The sequence below is a fragment of the Nelusetta ayraudi genome, unplaced genomic scaffold, assembly GCF_046127955.1.
Source record: "Nelusetta ayraudi isolate G7.1 ecotype Tasmania unplaced genomic scaffold, CSIRO-AGI_Nayr_v1 ptg000059l, whole genome shotgun sequence".
Lineage (NCBI taxonomy): Eukaryota > Metazoa > Chordata > Actinopteri > Tetraodontiformes > Monacanthidae > Nelusetta > Nelusetta ayraudi.
Genome location: NW_027466109.1, coordinates 1838975 through 1860491, shown reverse-complemented (window position 1 = coordinate 1860491; position 21517 = coordinate 1838975). Strand labels below are relative to the sequence as shown.

The window sequence follows — 21517 nt, the reverse complement described above, 5'->3', positions numbered from 1 at the left end:
CGACGTTCGGCCGCAGGAGGGAGCCACGTTCTACACCTCAAAACCGGACGGCGGCTACGGAGGCGCAGTCGAGCGGAGAGGAGCGCAGCGCGCCACTGTCGTGAGGAAACACCGCACCGATGAAGGGACCATCGGGGATGACTGCCATGCACTCCTCCGTTTGACCATCCCTGGCCCGCACACACCGGTCGACACGTTTCAGCCTATATCCATCCTTTCGGCGGACCTGCTCGCCCGTGTTGTCGTCTTTTCCTCCCCATCTCCTCCTCCGGGAAGCTGAATGGAAGCAGCAGCCGAGGGAGCGGTCGGGCTGTCGGAGGCCAGGGACGGGAGTCCGCTGTCCGTTGCCGCAGCATCCGATGATGGAGACACGGTGGTCGGAGTTAGCTACGGGATCGACGCCGCAGACATGGGTACGGTACCTGACATCTAATCCAAAACGTTGGGGGGGGGAATACCCACTTCCCTTCCCTTCCCTCTGTGTTTAATTCCTCCGCCGTCGTGTTCAATTTTTGACGCCGTTGCCGCGAGCAGAAAGTCCCGACTCATCTCTGCTAGCAAGGAGGCTGACAGGCTAGGCTAGTGGCTAATTTAGCTGCCGAGGTGATGGGAAGCAGGTAAAGTGAGTGACCTGCCTCGACATAAACACACGTCCTTGTGCGTGACTAGACATTAAAGAGACGTTGGAAAGCGGAGGAAACACGGGAGAATGCCGGTTCCGGTCGAAGGCACAGCTGAAAAATATTCCCTAATGACAGGCTGTGTGGACAGGAATCTCCAGGGGCCAAGGTAGTATTTCTAGGTACATGCCTCTCAGGAGCCTCGTCCCCCTCCTCCCCAAAGCGCCCGAGGCTTCCTGAGATAGAGCTCGCTGATTCCCGCGGCCAGGAGAGAAACACAATGTTCATGAAGGCACCATCACGTCCTCATTTAAGGTGAAGCGTTCTGCCACCATTTTGGCTTTTTTTTCTTTTCTTTTCTTTTCTTTTCTTTTTATTTTGAAAAGACATTTATTCTCCTCGGCAGTCTAAACGAAATGTGCATAATTGCGCTTATTTAAATGCACAGCAGTGTTCCAATATGAACCCGATGCAGGTCTGATTTAGACAGTGGCAGTGGTAAACAGCATCTCGGCTTAACCAGGCTATTCAATTCAGTAGTAACCAAGTGGACAAAATTGAGTGTGTTGTGTGTGAAGAGGTGCAGGCGAAAATCAGAAAAGAACAGTGCAAAATGTAAAAAAAAATGGTTCCCTGGGCCCAGAGAAAGAAGTGAAATGACGCCTCATTCAGAATATACTGGTCAGCATGTCCATGAGAATATTGTGGTCGCTGCTGCTGTTCACATAAACACCTCATCTGGAATATTTCAGTAACCGCAACATAGAGCTTAATCAGAGTATTTTTGGGGCCATAAACAAAGTCGGTGTCTCTGATGATGACTCAGTCTGATAAAAACGTTGCGGTAAATGAAAGTGAGCTGCAGAGCCAACGCCAGCCTCAACCTGTAGCAATCCAATGGAGCTCATCCATCGGAGCATAATTCATTCACCAGATTCCTCCTCATCTGAAAAGGCAAACCGTCTTTGAAAAAAGGCCTCTCAATCTGCTTGAGGAATGTTTTTCTACACAACCATGATCTGACGTTACACAACGTGAATGGATTTGCATGTGCCTAAAAAAAATGTCGGTTAATAAACTACGATTACTAAAGGCAAAGATGAATGCAACACGGAAAAAAACTCAATCTCCATCCTACAACAGAGTTTGTTTTTTAAATATTCACAGATGCCTGAGAAATCCAGTATCCTACTGAACTCTCCACTGGGTTGTAGGGTTTTCTGAATCAACCCTTTTTTTGATCCCTCCTTGTTGTGGTGCGACGAGCTAAAAATAACAGTCAAACGAGTGTGTTTTTGGGGCCGCTAAGAGCAGTTTACAACACCGAGAGCGGAGCCGTGACGTTGTGTTGTTTACTGCGAGGCTGCGTTTTGCGCGACTCGGCAGAGAGAGACCAGGCGCAGTGGCAAGATAAAGCAACCAGTGGTGGAGAATCTTTCACTCGTTATATTTGCGCAACAGGTGGGATTACCCCCCCCCCCCCCCGCCTGTCAGGTCATCACGTTCAGCACAAACCAGTCAGTTAGCGAAGCAGTCATTTTTATTTTCATTAATTTCTAAAACTTTCACCTTGAAATTCTCAACAACAAAAAACAGACCCTTTTGGAAAGAAACATTTTATAATTATAATAAATGAATGACTTGTTAAGTGTAGCTGATATGTGACTGGTGGGCTTTTCGCAGTGCTGACGGGGTCTGAGAGGGTTTGGGAGGTTCACACAGACTCCGAGCGCCGCGTGTCTGCGACTGAAGCGGTTTTAATAGATGCCTTGGAAACAGTTGGCGCTAAACTGAGGCAGGGCTGTAACGCTTACTTTGTTTTTTAGCGTAAAGAGATTTTAGTAGCGTAAAGAGAAATTTAGTAGCACACTGTCCACCCAGGTGTGACAGTTAGTTAATATGTTTCTTGTGGAATTAATTTGAACCAGGAAATGTAGTTCTTAAATAGTTTAATTGAGATGGATAATGTACACGTAGAACTACAACTCCCATGGAGCAGTTTTGACAACAACGGACAGTTACTTGTATCGGTCAAAACAGTAACACTAGTTTGTTGCTAATGGAAATGTTTAGAAAGACGCAGGCGATTGTCAACGGTCGCAAACCAACAACCGACTTCTCAGCTCCTTCAAACATGACTTCGCTTTTCTTTCGCATCATTTCTTCGGTTTGAAAGTCTTTGCAGATTTCAGCGAGCCGAGGTTTTCCACGCTAGTATCTGTCCTTGAATGCACCACAGTCTCCGTCAGTCTGTGTGTTTGTGTGTGTGTGGTCACAGCACTTCTGGCCTCTGCGTGTAGAATCTACTCACATGTCAAATTTGTCTGTGCAGCACTGCTGGCTGTTATATGACGAACCTCTTTTTTTCACCTGACACAGTTCAGGTTCACTGTGTCCTCTGCTAATTAAGCTGAGCGCCTGTGTGTGTTTGTAGGTTAAGCCACTTTCTGTGATCACGCTGCGATTCACCGGGCAACATCTGCCAGTGACAGGTCTTAAAGGCACAGTCCTCTAAAAATAAAGAACAAATAGCATAATAAAATCCCCGTCCCGACGTCAGCGCAGAGCAGCGGCACGATCATCAGCTTTTGTCTGATTCTGTGTGTGTGTGTGTGTGTGTGTGTGTGTGTGTGTGTGTGTGTGTGTGTGTGTGTGTGTGTGTGTGTGTGTGTGTGTGTGTGTGTGTGTGTGTGTGTGTGTGTGTCTGGGTTTCCCTCAATGTTTCCTATTTTTGCCTGCTGTGTCACTTCAATGTAGCAGCTGGTTGTTGTGGGCGTGACAGCCGGCGGGCCGGCCGTTCAGTCCAAGCAGAGCTCCTCATCCTCAGGTTGTTGGAGCCGCCGTCCCTCAGAGTCTGAAGTCTGCTGTCAGCACGGCTGCATAAATCCTCCTCTTCGTCCTCTCCCTCGCCCTCCACTTCATCTCCCTCTCTCCCTCTCCCCTCAGTCACTCGCCCGTCAGTGTCCGCCGCTCCTGCCTCCGCTCTGTCTGTTTGCCTGTCACACTTCCACCATCAGCTGCTGACAGTGGCACAAAGCCCTCCCGCCTGCCTGCCTGCCTTCCTCCTCCTTACTCTCTCCCTCTCTCTCCCTCTCTCTTCCTCTCTCTCTCCCATCTTTCTGCCTGAACCAGCTTTGACCCACCACTGAGTTATTTGATGTCATATTAATTCTTTTTTTTTTACGTGAACAGTGACACAGTTGAGTTGCGTCTGCAGTGCCGCAGTTTGCTCATTGTTCCCCCTCTGTGCCTCCAGTGGCTATTTTTTAAAAGGAAAACCACAGGGTCTGGTTTGCTGCTGCTGCTCTAATTTGTTTTCAACTGATAACTACTGGGAGACGAGTGCGTGTAGGAAGCAGAGAGACATGTTTGAGGGCGGAGAGATATAGGACAAATTACAGGCTATTTAAACAGGAGTTGTGGTGACTTTGAGAATGTCTGCGAGCTGCTGGATGTGACGACGCTGCAGCGGCTCACAGCTGAAATGCAGTGAAGAGTCACTGTCTGAGATGCAGACGGGGACACAAAACGGCCAGACTGATTAAAAAACGCACTTGGAAAATATGTATCTTCTATATGTGTGAGGTTTGGGGAGGCAGCAGTTGTTCCTCCCGCTACGGTTTCCATCCAAGAACGACTGCAAGCAGAAAATCTGCCTTTAAAGATGGAAGCTTTGTTCAAAAATACAACTTGAATTCTGTTTTTAAAAGATAGAAGAATGTTTCTCTGCGGAGAGACATTTACTGGGATGGCCAAACGTGTGAGACCACCCACCCGTCTCCTCACAAAGACTCTGGACCGCCTACCTAGACATGTAAACATGTCGAAAGCAGCTTTAAATTAAACACAGACTCCTGTGCAGCAGGATGGTTGTGCACGGTGTGTCAACATGAATTCATTCTTGCAAAGAAAAGTATAGTACGCAATGCATTCATTTTCAGTGTGCGTTCGTGCAATACAAGTGTGGTCTTTTTAAAAAAAAAAAAAAAAAAGAACATGCAGTGTGGTGGAGGTGATGCTGATGGTGAGATTAGTGCAAAGACAAAACAGAAACTGTAAATGAATAAATGACAGTACAGACTGAAAAACTGGAGGTTCTGGAGTCTCGAGTGGCTGACACCTTATTGTTCTCACCCCTGACGCTGAGTTGAGCTCAGTGTGAAAGTGATGTAAGCCGTTTATTACTAGAAATAGCTCTGCCCTCTTAGCTTTTATACATTAGACATGTACGCCCCAATGTGGCCGCTTGGCTTGATTAGCGTCACACCGCACGGCCCCAGTGGGAAGAGCTGGTTCCAGGATCTAACGCGACGTCCGGCTATCTACTTAACATCAGAGTTGAAATCTCAGCGAATGTGTGTGCCCTCAGAGTGACGGCCAGAAGCGGAATCGCAGACTAAAGCGCGGAGCAGATGCACCGCTGACCACGTTAGCGTCTGAAGCCCTGATATGAAAAGCGAGCGAAGTGAGCAGGTGTTTGTGTAGGTTTTCATAGTGAAGCGGCGAGCAGCTGCAGTAACCTGCGCCGCTTCTTGTGTAACTGTGTTCCTCCTGCAGTTTGAGCTGATTACCCTCCACTGAGTCACCACGGGCACAAAGTGCTGCCGTCAGCACTCTCTTCTCTTCCCTTCTCTTCTCTTCTCTTCTCTTCTCTTCTCTTCTCTCCACTCCTCGTCCAAGGGCTCTTTTTACTCACTGACTGCGTTTCTTCAAGAACCACCAAGGGCTGCTAAGCTCTGTTCTGATCCAGGAACTGGGTAATGAAAAGTGTCATAAATTTTTTTCCTAAAGGTTCAAGCCTTTGTGTGTTGCTGCTACTCCGCTACATCTCTTCCGGGGCAGCTGAGCTCCCCGCGGAATCACTGCGGGATGAAAGCCGTGACTTGTCAGTCAAGTGGGACTTTGAAAGCAATCAACATCAGCCAGCGATGATGAGAAAATGAATTAATATGACTTAATATTTTTGTGTGTAAGTAGTTTCCCTACAAACAGGTTATAGAGACCTGGTGACGTTGCTCTTCAACTTCTTTGATATTCAGCTAATTAAGGAAAAAATCTCTATAAACTGGCAGTATTATGATGTCACAGCGCCCCCTGTGTGTGTTCTTCCTCTGCACCCTGTTTAGCTCAGTGGAGTCTCTGCTTGCTGCGCTGGGGGCTGTTTTCACTGCAGTGAGCCGGTTTGTTTTGGTATGCGTGCAGCAAAAAACTACGACATCTCGTGGTGAAACATTGCATGTGCGTGTTTTCTCTCGCACCACTGCATGCATATATGCTGTCAGGTAGCAATTCCTGCTAATATTGACAACACCAATTTGGACCATTGGGCCTGCAATGATTTGATAACGCTAGTTAGCCGCTACGCTGTATGATTTACATATTTGTTTTGTTATTTTAATGAAAAAAAGTAAATTGTACAATAAATTCCTATTCTAAAGCAGAGACTGGGGGGTTTAGAAAAGGTCACGGACGGACGGTCACCACGTCCACCTGTCCTCTCACCGGTGCCACGTTATCCCCCCATAATCCAGACGGTTGGTGTGGTAGCCTGGGCAGAAAGGGATTGGGATTAGCGATAGTAGAGAAACAGTAACCTGGCCGGCGTTTCAGTGCTATTTGCGCCGAGTCTTTTGTCGGCCTGTGTCACAGTTTCACAACACACATTGGATGATTCACTAGCTTGTCAGGACAAAACAAAGTCACGCCGGGGCCAGCGGGGAGTTTCTGTTTGTGATTTGGAAAACAAATGATGAACTTGTATTAATTATATATATTATATTAAATTATTAATTTCAAACACAAAATTAATTTCTGTGAGGCTAAATTCATATTCTCAGGGTTTCTCTCACCTGAACATGTTCATCATCCTCGGCTCTGAGCTAAATTCTTCAGAGGGAAATTCTCCCCCTTACTTACCCACCATAGAGCTTTTTATTAAGCCTGATTGCTCGCCTAATGCCATTGATCATGATGGATGATTTGGCATAATGAAAAGCTGAACTCTCCAGGCCCGGAGTTGCTCGCATACACACACACACACGCACTCACTTACTGTGGTGTGTGATGTGCAGTGACAGCAGAGGACGTTTCAGCGTTCTCCTCTCCGAGCGCTGGGCCTTCATTGGCCGGAGCTGAGAGGAGCTGAGAGGAAGAAGGTGTTTGTGCAGCAGCAGCAGCAGCAGCTTCACACTGTGTGTGTGTGTGTGTGTGTGTGTGTGTGTGTGTGTGTGTGTGTGTGTGTGTGTGTGTGTGTGTGTGTGTGTGTGTGTGTGTGTGTGTGTGTTTTTTACTCGCCTGTTTGTTTTTCGCTGTGCACGAGTGCCAAGTGGCTGGAGTGTTGGAGTGCAGTAGCAACAAGGGACATTTTAAAGCCTTTCTGACTAGCTTAGCATTCACAAGTTGACGACTACTTTGTTAATTATCAGTGTTGCCTTTAGAGCCCAGTGACTCTGTTTTCTGACGGGGCGGTGAATCAGTGCTGGACGGGTTCTTCGTCCAGGTGTTCATTGTTTCCCCTACAATCTAAACAGTGGTTGTACATCAGGTTCATTTCCTCGGAGCGCTGCTTAGTGGCGCTGGTTGACAGGATTCCCAGAGCACTGCTCCACCAGGTGTCCAAAGGAGAGATTTCAGCCGACAGTTGTAAATGTGACCTTTGTGACCTACACGTGGAATAGCTTGGTAACTGCAGTATTTAAATGCAGTCTTTCCATTGCTCCCGTTGCCATGCCCGTACTGTCTAGCACAGGCATGGGCAAACTACCGCCCGGGGGCCATATGTGGGACGTTAAGCTTTTTAATCCGGCCCACCAAACTTGAAATAAACATTAGTATTAGTATTAAAATTAACATTACTTGAACAAAAAGCTGGATTTAATTTGTTTAATTTTAAGTGTTTAAAGAATCGCTTCAACAAAGACGACGTCAAAGAGGTATTTCACTGTGATGCTTTTGTTCATTTTCTATTGACATTGTAGCACATGTTTTCTACATGTCCCCAGGTAGATTTTTGTCTCCTATGAGGTGGCTCACCAAAGCACTCCATCCACCTGCTGCTGCTCCAGCCTCTCTGTCAAATTTTAGAAGCTATTTTGGCCCCACCAGTCAAACAGTTTGCCCATCCCTGGTGTAGTGGCTTCTTTTCTTTTCATTTTCCATTTTTATGAGGTTTCCTCTGATTGCTTCAACCATGCCGGGCTAAAACAACAGAGCTTGTGAGAGAAGGAAGAGAGATGAGGAGGAGCAGCAGCGCCGGCTGTCTGGTGTGCTCATGGAAAAACAAACAGTCCTCCGGCCATGGACGTGGCGGGCTCAAAGGTGACGTGACCCTGGTAGCCTTTGTAAATTTAGGATCAGTTCACCCGACCTGAGGTGAAAGTACAAAATCCAAAGTTGCGTAATGTCTCCTCGTGAAGGGACATTTTTGAAAAGTTCTCAAGGTCTGGAGGCCTCGAACTCTGCAGCAGCGTCCACCGTGATGCATTTGACTTTCAGTGCTGCCAGACTCGATTCCATGACGTGCACGCTGGACTGAACAAGCACACGTTTGCCCTGTCTCTCAGGCTTTATGCTGTACATTGTATTTTTTTTAATCTGCCACAAGACTCCAATATGGATAACTTGTGCCTGAAACTGCTACTTATCAATGGCTTCACGTTATTATTTATTTGCCTGTGTGCAGTACGTGCACATGCGCGCACGAGTCGTGACTCGTGTCAATCCCAGGCGCACGTGCCGTCGTCAGTCATGAAGGTCCTGGTTGACCTGATTCACCAAGTGTAGACAGTGAGAGGTGGGGGTGAGAGGGAGTGAAATCACCCGAGCGAGTGGCGGGAAGTGATTGACAATCAGCTCAGGTTGGATTTTATTTTACTGAAGTTTCAAAACGTCATCGTGATTGGCGGCAAAGAGTTGGCGGGGGTAGATTTTGAGTCCAGCAAGTGAAGCCCTGCCATAGGAAGTGAAAAGTATTAATATTAATGTTATATTAATATAATAATAGTCATTAATATAAATTATTATTAATGCATTGCTACCCAATATCACGTGTTTTAAATATGTATCTTTAATCCTGGGCTATAGAGCAGTATTCTCGCTTTGGGTTAGGGTTAGTTAATTGTTAGCTAATTGTTATTTAAAAAGATATATATTTAGCCCGTTAGCCTCCTGCAGAACTAATGAGACGGTCTCGGCTGGCAGAACCAACACCTGGCTGTGGCCGTGGTCATTACCAGCGAGAGGTTATATTCAAACCTTACATTTGATATATATTTGATGATGTCATTCGGCCGCGGCGACGTGTGCAGCCGGCAAGTCGTCACCAGCAGTGAGTGAAGCCACACCACCGGTGGGTGACGAGGGCTCCGCACTCTGATGCAACATGTTCCATAAGTCAAACACAGGCGCCGTTACCGAAACAAAACAAGCACGTTTGGCTCGAACACGCCGACAAACCCTCACGTTGACTTCAGGCAGCAGCCAAGCAAGCTAGTCGGTCGCTACAGGCTGTTTATCTTCAAACAGCCTGTGGCTCCTATTTATTATGGTTGCTGCGACATGACGGAGGGGAAGAGGAGAATCGTGTTCTTCATCCCCACCCCCCCCTCCAGTGACGGCAATAATAACGCGTCGTGCTGTTCTCCACTCGCTGACTCTGTGAACCTGAGGAAATGTCACCGCCCCGCTCTGCTGTTCAGACCAGCCGGGGAAGAACTGCTGCTGCTGCTGCTGCTGCTGCTGCTGCTGCTGCTGACCCCGCTGCATGCTGATTGCGCCTCCGAGTGTCAGCTGCGTCGCACGCGCACACGTGCACCCCCGGTGCTAACCCGCAGATGCATGAATCTGTAAATTATTTAAAGAAGATACTACTCGCATGCAGAAAATCACAGTGCCCATTTTTTTCCTCCCCCTGCCTTTAATTATCTGCGTTGCAAACATTCCAACGTCAGCGTTGTTTTTCTTTTCCCTTTACCTTTTTTTTGTCTTGACATTTTACTCTGTGGTTGTTCCAGCGTGCCGGGCGCATTGCCGGGATTTCATTGGCACGCTTTGACTTGCTCATCTGTGTGTGTGTGTGTGTGTGTGTGTGTGTGTGTGTGTGTGTGTGTGTGTGTGTGTGTGTGTGTGTGTGTGTGTGTGTGTGTGTGTGTGTGTGTGTGTGTGTGTGTGTGTGTGTGAAAGATGGAGAAACGGAGCAGGAGGAGGGGAAGCTCAGTCACATGGGCATCCACGAGAGGCAGGCAGGCGAGCAGAGAGGAGGGAGATGGCTGGATTTCACTGGGGCTGCAGTGCAGTGCAGTGCAGTTCAGTGATGGTGATGGTCTCCCTCTCCTGACTGACTGCCTGGCTGACTGAATGGCTGACTGACAGGTGCAGGCCAGAGTGTGCCACTCTGTCGCTCATTTTATTGTGGGAAGAAACACTTTAACACATAAATACTTTCATTAAATGAAACACTTTTTTAAAATGTTTATGTGGTGAAGTGGATGTGGAATTAACACGTTTACCTGCTCAAAGACGGCCCTCTGATGTGCTCAGAGCTGCTGTTAGTCTGAGCTGTATGCGGTATTCAGCTAATCAGGCTCCAGGAATCATCAATAATTTAGTCCACATTTATTTACATAACCTTTAAGGACCTTTAAGCGTTTTCCAATAAAATCAATACAATAACTGAAGAACACTACACTAGAGTTATATTGAAGGTGCATAAAAGACAGCAGTAAAATTACTCAGGAATTAATAATGACTATTGAACTAACCAAGATTTGTCGAACAGGCTGTTTTACACCTTCCACTCTGACGTTGTTGCGAGCGCAAATCCCACTGTGAGTCGTGCCCATTGTGGCCTTGTGATGTAACTCACAAGGCCACTCAACATTGCGGAGAAGAAAATTACTGCTCTATAATTTTGTGTCTATTTTAGGCCCCGCTGGTGAAAGTCAATCCCCCTAATTGTGCGCTGACGACATCCTGCTATTAGAGAAAGTCTTATCACGCCAGTGAGACTACTGCTGCATCAGTCACATATGGAACAGTGTGTGTCGTTGGTCTCTCAGTGGATGATTTCAGGGTTTGGAGCCGGCTGGAGGCTGATGGACTGTAGGATGATGATCTCCCTTCACATCTTTTCCTGTAGAGTCACAAAATTCAACTTTGCAGAGCCAACGTCCATGTGCCAAGTTAAACCGAATCTCTGATTTTTTCTTTTCATATGTGGTGTAAATATCATCAGTTGTGTTTGTGTGCATTTTAACCTGATCATTTGATGTAAATGTGATGTAGTATAATTCTAAATGTGAACTTTTTAAATGATATTTTTAAGTGTGTTTTGTGGTTTTTGAATACACAGTTGCCCATAAATCTGGAATTATTGTGTTTTCAGACACAACCCCTCTCTTTATTCCAGTTTAAATGCATCAGTAATCCCTTTTAATTAGGCACAGTGATAACATCATGTCTCCCAGTGACGCAGGTGAAATGAGTTCATGCGTAACATTTGCTTGGCACCAAAATATTTCTAACTGTGAGCAACAGTGAAGATTCTTTTCACTAATATTGTTGTAAATGATGTCTCCTGTTCACATTTGACATGCTAACTTGCACAAAGCACAAGAGACCCTTTATTAAGCCCGTTGCACAACAATGCCACATCAAAACCTAAGCAGCTACAAATGTTTGGACCTGCAACTTCTACTGGATGGCTCGCGAGATGCTAAATGCTAAACCCCACACCTGAATATTTTAGGACTGCCAGGACAAATGAGGGCTTTATGAAAGCCAGTGCTAGGCCTCCCCGCCAAGTCATGATACCTAAAACTTGTGGCTGGTCATTGTGACTGTGTGGCTGCGTCCCGGCGCTCGCTGTGTGTGGCCGACAGTCTTTGACTCTGTGGTGTCATCACGTTGGGCCGCTGCCTTGGGCCACTTGAACTTCGCTTCGTCACGGTGACAGTGAGCGCTAATGATGCTGAGTAATGGATGGCTTCCGTCTCACGGCGGCTAACACAAACATCTCTGTTTTCTCCCCTGTCTGTCTGTCTGTCTGTCTGCCTCTCAGATGCTGCTGCCAAGAAAGCCTTCATCACAGAGGTGAGCCTGAAAACCCCCCACCCCCCATCCCTCCTCTGATCATCCTCTGGTTTTATTCCCAGCCTGCTAATGCAGCCGCCGCTGTGGTTTGATTTGGGGGGCATTTTTGAATTGTAATGATTTGGCTGCTGAAAACACGTTTTGTACACTGTTGTTTTTCTCATTTGTTTTCGTGCTGTGTGAAGAACAGAAGTTGCTTCACAACTTGGCTCGCGTCGCATTAATCCCCCTAATTTGTTCCACCCCAACTATCCGCCGCTGCCGCCTCAGAGACTTTGTTTGAGAACAGAGAGAAGAGTCTGCGTTGCCAGCTTCTGTGTTTTCCCAGGATGTTTGCAAATAAAAAACTAAAAATATGTATAAAATATTCCAACCAAAGTGCACAAATGTACAATTAGCCCTGAAGCGACCACCTGCCACCACCTGCCACGGATTTATCAGTTCAGCGCTGCCCCCGCACCTGCCCCCGCACCTGCCCCCTTTCATCATTTCTATTCTGTTAACAAAGAGATCAAAGTCCTCACACTGATCACAACCTCTTCAAATCCTGTCAGATGCCCTCCTCCTCTGGCCAGCCGGGTCAGGGCAAGAAGATTGGCCACAGAGGTGTGGATGCATCGGGGGAGACCACGTACAAGAAGGTACCAGAGAGCCGTGACCTTGGAGAAAAACAAACCAATCACAGCCTTTCTATTGTATTTACTCACAATAAATGTTGCTCTTGGACCGTGATCGTTGGGGCGGTCGTGCATTTCCCTGATCACATTCTGTCCTTCAGACCACGTCCTCAGCCTTGAAAGGTGCCATCCAGCTGGGCATCGGCTACACGGTGGGCAACCTGAGCTCCAAACCCGAGAGAGACGTCTTGATGCAGGACTTCTACGTGGTGGAGAGCATCTTTTTCCCCAGGTCTGTAACATAAGGCAGTGCCCCAGTGCAAACAGCAGAGATGATGTTGTAAATACTGTAGTCCCCTGAGACTCTCTGTCCTCTAACTGTCTTCTTTTTTCATTCAAGATCTCTTTATTGAAACCTTTTCAATTTAACAAATGAACATTGTTTTACAGTATTGTAAGTTATAATGAATATGGGTATTAGTTGTGGCATATGTAAAAAGGTACAAATGACATGTAAAAGAGTACAAATAGACAAACAAATGTACAAAATAATCCCTCCCATGTCACTGTCGAATTACTAGTCATAGTATAAGATCACTGTTACAACAAAAGATACAAATAAAAAGATGCAGCATAGCTGAGCTGTACTCAAGGGTCAACCAAGCCTTTCCAGAGTCTGGTATGCTTGTTAGAAAGGCCCCCACATCTTCTCAAACTTCTTGTTTGATTGCTGCCAGTGAATATCTTGTTTTTACTAGTTTCAATCAGTACATGATATCTTCCAGCCGTTTGGTATGAGTAGGAGGGAAAGTATCTTTCCACCTGAGCAGAACTGCTCAGTCAGTTTTTCCTCCCCTGCCATGACCCCAAACAAAGCAGTCAGGGTGTTTTAGTTCTAATTTGATGTTTAACATCCCAAGAAAGTGTCTGGAAAACTTCCCTCCAATATTTCTTGAGGCTTAACCGGGACATAGAATTAGGGAAGCCGCTGCATGTTTGCATTTAACACAGCGTGGGCAAATATCCGGGTATATTGAAGACAATTTTCATTTTGAAAAAACATTAAACAACAGTGGCGTGCACAGAGGGAAGTCGACTGACTGTCTTCCTTCCTTCAGCGAAGGCAGCAACCTCACTCCGGCCCATCACTTCCCGGACTTCCGCTTCAAGACGTACGCTCCCGTCGCCTTCCGCTACTTCCGAGAGCTGTTTGGAATCAGGCCGGACGACTACCTGGTAACCTCAGACTCCCTTGCTTGTTGACTGTTAAGCCCTTAACTAATGACAGGGCTTCTCGATAGACAGGGGAAAAAAAGATTTTAGGTGCAATGAGGCTTGCGGTAATGCTTCACATTTGGGAAAGAAAGAGGAAAAAATTGCACTGTTAAAGTTGTGAGGTAGATTTCTAAAAGTGGGGAAGCCTTGAGAGGACATCAGGATAAAAAAAAGTCCGGGAAGCAGGGGGGAGGGGAGGTGGGGGGAGGGGAAAGGAGGGAGAGCGGTGTGCAGCTTGTCGCCTCTCATCGACTCCACGGAGCTTCAGGCTCCATGATTCACCGCTCGGCTCTGCCCTGAGCGCTGGCTCGCACAGGATACACAAACACTCTGCTCAGGCCGGATGCCCGTGCGTGCGTGCGTGCGTGCGTGTGTGTGTGCGTGCGCACGTGCGTGTTTATGCACGGAAACGCCTCGCCCCACCTGATTTTGGTCGCTAATCACAACCGAAAAGATGCTTTCCTTTGCCGCCGCGTCGCCACTCTCCTGTCAGCGCCTCCATCTCCACATTCATGAGGAGGGAAGTGAAGCCGCTGCTGCTCCAGGCTGGCAGCCGGAGGGCAGAGAGGGCAGGGTGTGTGTGTGGGGTGGGGGGCTGTATATATCACCGCCAGGGATTCTCCAGTGTCTGCAGAAATCTCTGACAGCGGAGAATGAAACAGACAATATATTGCCTCAGTGCGGTTCTCGCACTGTTACATTCTGTTTTAGCAGATTTATGCATTTCATAATTTTGACATTTTACATCACACTGGTGACGCGTGTGTAGATGTTTAAATGGTTATTTTTTTTAAACTGAATCAGTAATTTATTAACTTTTGCTGATCAGATCAGGGTAATTGGAGGCTTTTCAATTATTTTTTTCTTTTCGACCCCTGGATGATGGTTGGTGTTGTTGTTGTTGTTGTGTGTGTTCCCTGCCTCGTCTCTGCAGTACTCACTGTGCAACGAGCCTCTGATCGAGCTGTCCAATCCAGGGGCCAGCGGCTCCGTCTTCTACCTGACAAAGGACGACGAGTTCATCATCAAGACTGTGATGCACAAAGAAGCTGAGTTCTTACAGAAGCTGCTGCCCGGATACTACATGGTGAGAATGAATGAATGAATGAATGAATGAATGAATGAATTTTATTATTGCTTCATGTCCAAATAGGACCCATCCCTTTTGGGATTATAAAACAACACAAAAACTGTATTCAATTATAACATCCACTTCCTGTAGATGACACCACACGTCACCGTAGGTTAACACATGAATAAAGGAGTAAATAAAATATAATGACAACAGACTCACCCAAATGTACTTTTAGTTCTCCTAGCCCAGTGTGGTATGTGGAGTGATTATTTTTACTACCGTCAACAAAGTCAGCCATCATGCTGCTGCTGCATTGGAGCTGCGTCAGTGCAGCGACGCTCGTCTTCAGACTCAGCAGTTTTGCCTCGGCGCTCGGTTGTGTTACGCTACACACGCCCGGACATCACTACTGTACGAGCCTGTGTTGTCACCATTGACACAAAGCCTTTGTCAGCCAGGCTGCAGGTGGAGAAGCCTCATCGACGCATCTCAGCCGCATGAAACGAATCGTTGCTGACCTCCCTGATTTTGACTCGTATTTTTAGACCTCAGGTTTATGTAAGACCCTGAAATTCTTTCCCACCCCGTCAGTGTGACTTTTCTTTTTTAATACACCCCCGCTCTCGGTGATCCCTGCAGCTCCATGTATGTACATCCTCCGGCTCCTTCGGGGTTCGCAGTCCTGAGCCGTGTCTTTATCCGTGAAACTCTTCCTTCGGCGTCTATTCGGAGGTTTAATAGGTTGAACGATGATGGTGAGGAAAGACAAGAGTGATAAAGAGCAAAAAATAACTCAAAATGTCTCAGACGCAGTTGCTCAGATGTGTTTAAGCTTTGAAATCTTTGTTTTCGTTTTTTTTAAATTTCAGACATTTTGTGGATAATGAGACATTTTTAGCTTGCAAAACATTTCAGAAAAGTAATGGAATCGTTACTTGATAAAGTAACTATAATGTAATTACCATTTTTTTTTCAGAGTAATCCCGTTACATTACTCTGTTACTAAAAAAAAGTAGTTACAGTAGTGGATTACTTAGTAATAGATTACTCGCCAACACTTTGAGTGTGTAGGTGCGTCAGGTTCATACTGTTCATAAATCCAGTGTCCTTGAAGTGCACATAGACGGTTTATGGAATTTGTATTGAAACAAAAACAAGAATCCAGCTGGTTGGACCATCATTCATTTTTCAGTGTTCAGATGTCGATGATCTCAGTTGGTTTCAACTCGTTGTATTGAATCGCAGCGCAGTTGAAAGAGCCGCTCTGACTCCAGCATATGGGAACGTCTCAGACGGTGTGGAATCCAGCGCGGGCAAAGGCTGAACCCGGTCGCTGTCCCTTTATTTCAACTGCGGTTCAGAGGGATTGAAACAGCAACGACAGGACTGATGGGTTTGCGGTGATAACGCAGCGCGGCTCGCGCAGGCTGCCATGGCAGAGCGAAGCGGCCGGGCGCGGCCCGTCATTGGCGTAGCGGCCGCCGTCTCCCACAGCTGACTGGCTGGCGGCGGTGGGCCGGTTGAGGAGTCTCTGGCTCTGGGGCAGCGCTCAGATCGCAGCGCCTCTCCAGTTTGCATGTGCTGTTGCTCCGCCCGCTGCGGCGTCATTTATTTCCCCCTGTCAGCCTCCACTCCTCCACCCACCTCCTCCACTCCTCCACCCACCTCCTCCCATCCCTTCCCGCCTTTCAGGCTCATGTTTGCTCTCCCGCTCCCTCCCTCCCTCCCTCTCTCTCTCTCTCTCTCTCCCTCTCTCTCTCTCTCTCTCTCTCTCTCTCTTTCTCTCTCTCTCTCTCCCTCCCTCCCTCCTCGGCCTCACGTGTCTGTGTTGTTGGCTCATCACGGCTCCGCTCTCTTAACATTGACAGAAGGGTCGCGTGTTGCTGAGGGCGGAGGACTCTTTCCCTCTCTCTCTCTCTCTGTTTCTCTCGCTCTCTCTCTCTCTCATTCTCTCTTTCCCTCTCTCTCTCTCTCTCTCTCTCTCTCATTCTCTCTCTCCCTCTCTCTCTCTCTCTCTCTCCTGTTCTCTCGCTGCCTCTCTCGGTTGTTTTGCTGCTCTCTCAACCGGTTTCTCTCATCTGAAGGTCGTTTACAGATTAGCCCACGAGTGCAGGGCCTTTCAGCCGCGCTCCAGCATCCATCCCTCTCCTCTCTTCCTCTCCTCTCCTCCACTTCTTAAACAATGCGCAGTCAGTCAGGAGAATCAGCATTTGAAATACATCCCCCTCACCCCCACACACAGCACCACCACACACTCACACACACACACACCACCACCACCATGACTGAACAAGGTCAGCATGTTGCAAAAAGCCACCAGACCAGAATAAACTGAGTCCTCTTTTCTTTTAACGGACTGAAATATTCAGTGCATTGTCTTAAATTGTATACATTTATATGTTTTGTTTGGTTTTTTTGACAATGACCACATTATTTTCTCCAATATAGTATAGTAGTCGTATAGTTCTTGTCCAGTATCCTTTAAATGTAGTAAGTGTAGGCTACTGAAAATCTACTGTATGATATATCAGACTATCTTTTGCTTCTTTTTTTTTTTTTTTGAATAGAGTGCAGACAAATATAAGAAATGTTTTCTTCTCGCTCCTCCTTTCCAATCATGGAGGTGCTGATTTGAAGGTGTAGAGTGTGTATGTACGAATGATCTTGTCCACCTTCATGAAGGGAATAAATAGATTAAATAAATAAAATCCTGTACCACTGGATGCCTCGGGATGTTTCTCTCCCTCCTTAATACAGATTTCAATACTGATTCAGTGCCGGGCCAACTTCAGATTGTCATCACTCTCTGCCAACTTGCTCTTACTCTGCTGCTTTTCTTCTTTTCCTCATCTTGCAGAACTTGAATCAGAACCCTCGCACTCTGCTGCCCAAGTTCTTCGGCCTCTACTGCGTCCAGTCCGGGGGGAAGAACATCCGGGTGGTGGTCATGAACAACGTGCTTCCCCGCGTCGTCCGCATGCACCTCAAGTACGACCTGAAGGGCTCCACGTATAAGAGGCGAGCGTCCAAGAAGGAGCGGGAGAAGGCCAGGCCCACCTTCAAAGACCTGGACTTTATGCAGGACCTGCTGGACGGGCTGATCCTGGACCAGGACACTTACAGCGCGATGGTTAAGACCCTACAGAGAGACTGCCTGGTGAGTTTGTGTTTGAGAAAGACAGCCAGGTTAGAATGACAGGGTCAGAAACAATGAGATCTGAGGTCTCCTTGGATCATTAGATGTTTTGCACGTGTGAAGTGCAGCACTTAGTTGACAGAGTAACCCGACTTGAAGCATTCCTGCCCATCGAGCAGTTGGCTGTAAACGGCAGTGTCTATAAACTTTACAAGCGTTCCTCCCCTTAAAGTGCTGACAGCATCACTTCACTGCCGTGCCAGATCAGTAACTCTGTCTTGCGCCTGCCTGTGATGTGTGCCCCCCTTCACCCCCACGTGCTCAGGTGCTGGAGAGCTTCAAGATCATGGACTACAGTCTGCTGCTCGGCGTTCACAACATGGACCAGGCGGAGCGGGAGAGACAGATGGAGGGCTCTCAGGGCAGCAGCGACGAGAAGAGGCCCGTGGCCCAGCAGAAGGCCCTCTACTCCACAGCAATGGAGTCCATCCAAGGGGGCGCCGCCTGCGGAGGCTCCATCGACACCGACGACACGTGAGTGGAGCCAGAGAGACGCGACGCCGACGGGTGAAGGAGCCTGACGGGCGATCCCTAAAGCAGCGATGCGTCTAATAATGGCTGATTATGGGGCTCATTTTTTTTTTTTCGGGGTGTGCATCACTGGAGATCTGTTAAGAGCTCTGTGCAAAATCCTAGTCATGATTGTGCTCTGTGCGTGCATCACAACGGGTCAGTGCAGGATCATCCTCAGGAGCCTCCTGTGTTGTGTACCTCTTGGTTTTTCTATGTTTTATTTTCTCCCATGAAATCCGTCTCAGGCTAGCGTTTTAGCTGGGGATGTCCCATATTGACTTTTTGCCGATATCCAATAAGCTGATATTGTCCAAACTTCTAATTCCCCATTCCGATAACAACCGGTGCTGATATATGCAGGCGTTTTTCCCCAAAAAATTTTGGTTACATCACAGATCTCTCTTGTCGTGGAATTAACACATTGCCAACTTTTATTGTGTTGCCGAACTAGATACATTCCACAAATCAACATTGTCTGTAGAAAATAAGAACACCACTTTAACTTAAGTTCAAAAAAGAAAAGTGCAATAGTTATATTTTATTATTTTATCTCATGGAATGGGAATGAGGAGAAGTGCACACAAAAGGAAACATGGGCACAAAAAATTATCAGAGGAAAAACCGCAGCGATACGTACAGATATTACAAAATGGTCACATCGGGCCAATATTATTGGACATCCCTAGTTTTAGCCAATTATACTATCATTAGCATGAAGCGTTGTCCATTTGCAGCTATTTGCTGCTTGACTGACAACAAGTCCAAAGGCAGTGAGCCAGAAGTCTGGATGCTCTTCACCATTATTATTAAAGCATTTTTTTCCTTGTAAATGCTAAGTTCTAAGTGCCTCAGTGACTGTGCATGTGTGTTGACAACACAGCTTTCACTGGAAATGCAGGTCCTGTTACACGGTTTTCAGCGTGCTGTTGCGTCTCTCTGCAGGATGGGCGGGATCCCGGCGGTGAGCGGCAAGGGGGAGAGACTTCTTCTCTACATCGGCATCATCGACATCCTGCAGTCCTACAGGTGAGCGTCGCAGCGCTCGGCGGGTCACCTGCCTGCAGCCTCGTGGCCTCCATGCACCAACATGGCATTGTATTAAGCAGTGATGTTCTCTCACTCTCTGGCTCTGTTTCTGCAGGCTAATCAAGAAACTGGAGCACACATGGAAGGCTCTGGTCCACGATGGGGTGAGTTCAGTTTGTGTTTGCGTAAATAAAATGAATAAAAAAAATAAATTTTGTGTGAAATTTTGTTTATTTTGTTTTGTGAAAGCTATCTAGGTGTAACTACATGATATTCTCCAAGCCCAGACACTTTTCCCCCTTCCTGTTCTACACTTAGCCAAGAGGTTCAGCACGTTAGGTTAGACATATAGTGTAATAAATAATGAATAAATTATGAATCCTCTGGGATAAACCTCTTAGAACTGAGATCTTTGCCTGTGCATCATCTCATCCTCGTCGTGACGACATTGTTTCTGAAGATGGAATCAGAGTCAGTTCCCTCAGTCGACTCTCTGACTCTGACTCACCTCCTCAGTCTCCCACTCTGAAACACGCTCACACCGAAGCCTCCTGTGCGTCACCGCCGCCGCTGCGGATCCTCCTCACGCCCTCTCTGCCTGTTGGCTCGGCTTCACGGAAGCCTTCAGACGATGCTGCTGGCGGGGGCATCCTGACATTACGGATGCATAATATCAATAATAGTGACTGTGCTGCTGCTGCTGCTGCTGCTGTCGGCGCGCTACCTTCCATCCCTCCGCCAGCCTGCGCCAAACACGGAGCGTCGTCTGGCGGCCGTGTTTGGCAGGCCGATCCGTGTCTGCGGCAACATCAATAATGAAGAGACGCGTCTGAGCCCAGTCTCTTCTTTTGTGTGTGTGCGTGTGCGTGTGTGTGCACGAGCTCTGTCTGGCGGCTCGGCTCAAGTGGAAAGGGACCAGGCCAGCGACGAGTAGACGCTTTAATCTGGAACAGGACGTTTTTTGATCATTTAATTCACGCACTGTTTCTCTCATTAATCCCTCCGTGCCTCTCTCTGTCTCTCTCTCTCTCTGTCTCTGTCTCTCTCTTTCTCCCTCTCTCTCTCTGCGTCTCCCCCCAGGACACTGTGTCCGTGCACCGGCCCGGCTTCTACGCCGACAGGTTCCTCAAGTTCATGAGCAGCAGCGTTTTCAAGAAGAGCTCCTGTGAGTGCCAGCTTGTGTGGAGACACTACCTTAAATAGTCAAACGAGGCCTGCGCTAGCGGATACACATGCACACACACACACACACACACACACACACACACACACACACACACACGTCAAATGCCAGGCTTTTGTCTCACGTAACAGCCGAACCTTGACTGGAAAAGTCAGACACGGTAGCTCAGGACCATATTAGGCGCTGCTTGATGCTCTCTGATAGCCGGAGGTTAATTTGATCCCTGGTTTCTGTTCCCTGACGGAAACAATTGTTTCAAATAAGCAGCAAGTTTTTTTTCTCCTCTTTTTTTGTTTGTGTTCGCTGACCCTCTCGCAGCTCTAAAGTCATCCCCATCCAAAAAGGGTCGCGTGTCATTGACGGTGCCTAAGTGCGGCGGGCCTGGCGCGGCCTGGTCGGCCAGCCAGCTGCCCTCCGAGAGAGACGAGAACATCTACGACCTGAGAGGAGCTCGCAGTTTCCCCACGCTGGAGGACGAGGGTGAGTGGAAGCAATGCCAACAGCACGTCTGTCAAAATCACCCCGGTTTTGTCGCACATTGTTAGTTTTGGCTGCAGGCTGCTGCAATGTGACCAAAAAAAAGGAAAAAAGATGCAGATGTTCCGTCTGTAATCTAGAAGAAAGTGCAACCTGTTTAGTGGCTGCACTGGATCTCAATTTCAGGAATGTGTCAATATCAAAATCTCACAGTGCAATTAAAGCCTAGCAGGAACAGGGCTGTACGCTTACTTTTTTAAAATTTAGTCGCACACCCAGGTGGACAGTTAGTTAACACGTTTACTGTGAAATTAATTTGAACCAGGAAATGTAGTTCTTAAACAGTTGAATAGAGATGGATATTATGCATGTAGAACTACAACTCCCATGGAGCAGTTTTACCAACAACGGACGGTTACTTGTATAGGTCAAAACAGTAATATTAGT

The 21517-nt window shown here is 47.3% G+C and overlaps 2 protein-coding genes across 4 annotated transcripts in view; one reads left to right on the top strand and one right to left on the bottom strand.

The window, feature by feature from the left end:
• The window catches only part of borcs8 (BLOC-1 related complex subunit 8), a 288333-nt gene extending 282633 nt beyond the window's left edge, over nucleotides 1–5700 (bottom strand). Inside the window, exon 1 of the mRNA XM_076039648.1 lies at nucleotides 5690–5700. The gene's annotated coding sequence lies outside the window, so the exon portion shown is untranslated. The remainder of the gene's footprint in view (nucleotides 1–5689) is intronic.
• pip5k1ca (phosphatidylinositol-4-phosphate 5-kinase, type I, gamma a) overlaps nucleotides 33–21517 on the top strand; it is a 34321-nt gene continuing 12836 nt past the window's right edge. For 2 of the 3 annotated variants that reach the window (XM_076039628.1, XM_076039629.1), the window contains exons 1-12: nucleotides 33–413; nucleotides 11677–11708; nucleotides 12263–12349; nucleotides 12487–12617; nucleotides 13444–13561; nucleotides 14535–14687; nucleotides 17533–17832; nucleotides 18137–18345; nucleotides 19327–19410; nucleotides 19526–19574; nucleotides 20491–20575; nucleotides 20912–21073. In XM_076039628.1, coding sequence (XP_075895743.1) covers nucleotides 281–413; nucleotides 11677–11708; nucleotides 12263–12349; nucleotides 12487–12617; nucleotides 13444–13561; nucleotides 14535–14687; nucleotides 17533–17832; nucleotides 18137–18345; nucleotides 19327–19410; nucleotides 19526–19574; nucleotides 20491–20575; nucleotides 20912–21073 — 1543 coding nt within the window. In that variant the 5' untranslated portion in view covers nucleotides 33–280. The remainder of the gene's footprint in view (nucleotides 414–11676; nucleotides 11709–12262; nucleotides 12350–12486; nucleotides 12618–13443; nucleotides 13562–14534; nucleotides 14688–17532; nucleotides 17833–18136; nucleotides 18346–19326; nucleotides 19411–19525; nucleotides 19575–20490; nucleotides 20576–20911; nucleotides 21074–21517) is intronic. The other variant, XM_076039630.1, reaches the window with a different exon arrangement.